The sequence below is a fragment of the Antrostomus carolinensis genome, unplaced genomic scaffold, assembly GCF_000700745.2.
Source record: "Antrostomus carolinensis isolate BGI_N321 unplaced genomic scaffold, ASM70074v2 scaffold32056, whole genome shotgun sequence".
In the NCBI taxonomy this organism is placed as follows: Eukaryota; Metazoa; Chordata; class Aves; order Caprimulgiformes; family Caprimulgidae; genus Antrostomus; species Antrostomus carolinensis.
The window spans coordinates 9,974-11,905 of NW_010323043.1; the positions used below are offsets into that span (position 1 = coordinate 9,974).

Consider the following 1,932-nt stretch of genomic DNA (forward strand, 5'->3'; position numbering starts at 1 on the left):
GGGGGTACCGTGGGATAGGCAAGGGGGACAGCCTGGCTGCCGTGAGCCCGGAGAACAGCACTGTACTGAGCACGGGTAAGGGGTACCAGCAAGAACCAGAGGGGCTGATAGCGTGAATGGCCCCCCCTGCCATCGCCAGGCGATGCCTTGTGCCCCAAACCCAGACAAAGCCCCCTGCCCACTCCCTTTTCCAGGGGCAAAGCTATACAGTGCCATCAGTCCCCTGCCCCTCGCCCCCTGCAGCTAAGCATCCCTGCCCCACAGAGGCCCCAGGCTCACCCCTCCATGGGGCGACCCATGCTCTCGCCCTCCACCAGATCCCCAAGCTCCAGCCTTGAGTACCTGGGAAGCTCCACGGCCCTTCAGACCTCCCTTCCCAGCTGACCTTGGAGGCCAACTCCCAGCACCAACCTGTCATCAGGACCCACCACAATATCCCTCTGCCAGCCCCTGCACCTCCACAGCTGCATATCCCTCCCTGAGTCCCGGGGTTCTGCCTCTTCAGAGATAAGCAAGCTTCCCCTCCACTGTAAGCCGTGCCCCAGGTGAACCCCCACGCCAAAACCAAAAAAGGGGATCCAGTGCCCTTCAACAAGCCACTGCGGAACCCAAAGAGAAGGAAATCCTGAGCACAGCCATCTTCTTCCCCCCAGGCTGACCCCTGGGGCAGCTGTGCAACCCTGCCCAAGACACAGGAACAACAACAGGACTAAGGGTGTCTAGGGTGGAGACCTGCTACTCCTAAAAACATTGGGTCAGGACACACACTGAGGCCCATCTCCTGGGAAAAGATCCCCAGCCCTCCAAGCCCAGAAAGCCCCCCTCAGCTACTGCCAGGCACCCAGGGCCAGCACAGACGGCATTAGCCATGCTTTGCCTCGCGGGAAAGATGTGCGCAGAGCTAGCCACCGATTTCTGTCCGCTACAACTGGAGAGCAACCCCTGCCTCCATGTATATCTATTGGAATAGATATACACACGAATGCACAGAGGCACGGAGCAGTTTTATTTCAGGCAGCAGCTATTGCGTAGGCAACATGGCATTAAAATGAAAAAAAGTCACATTGTGAAAAGACTGTGTCATGTTAAGAGCTGTCAGGCTGGCACCCAGGAAGAGTGGGGGACCCCCTCTTTCCTCCCTCAGATCACAAGAGGGTGTTGCATAGCTCCAGCCAAGGTTTTTCTGCAGTGGGGGAAGCCTGGGGCCCTCATGGAGGAGAAATCACATTGCTGCAGCTCCCCTGTCTGCAGAGTTGCTCAAAAAGGGGGTTTTCCAGGAGAAAAGTGGTTTTCTCCCTTGAGGTAGAAAATAACATCCCATGCTATGGACAGGTGGGGACAGACCAGTGCAAATTGGCATCGGGGGACAAGGGGTGCCTGGCCCTCCCCACAGTGCTCCCTTGCTGACCTGACCACACAGACGATGGACAGAAGACAACAAAGAGGCCAGGCCATGCAGGGACAGTGAGTGTCCCCTGCCATCTGATTTATTGACCCCCACCCATTCTCCACGGGGTGACTGGCTGGGGGCAGCGCACGCCCCAGGCTGGGGAGAGGAAAAACAGCAACAACAACAGAATGATGCACAGCAGGACACGTCTCCCTCCCGCGCCATCGTCTCCCTCCCGCGCCATCGTCCCCTGGGACAGAGGGCAAGGTAAGCCCACAGGAAAATCAGGAGAGGAATGCAACAAAATGGGCTAGGAGGCCCCAGGGAACAACACTGCAGGGCTGGGGGAAGCCTCCGCAGTGGGAGGTGCTGCCCCCACTCTGCTCTGCAACCCCAGGTGGGGACATTGACATGAACACAGCCAGGCCCCAACAATGGGGACATTGTCCCCAGAGCAGCCCCCAAAGCCTTGGGGACCTCCTCAGCACCCCATCACAGGTGGCTCTGAAAGGCCCTATGAAGCCCCCTGGAGGACGGCAGGG

General features: G+C 58.6%; 1 protein-coding gene across 1 annotated transcript in view; it reads left to right on the forward strand.

Annotated features, from left to right (window-relative positions):
• The window catches only part of MPEG1 (macrophage expressed 1), a 2,155-nt gene extending 2,039 nt beyond the window's left edge, over positions 1–116 (forward strand). Inside the window, 1 exon segment of the mRNA XM_029085579.1 lies at positions 1–116. This exon segment is cut by the window's left edge and continues 435 nt beyond it. Coding sequence (XP_028941412.1) covers positions 1–116 — 116 coding nt within the window.
• Positions 117–1,932: the final 1,816 nt, after the last annotated feature.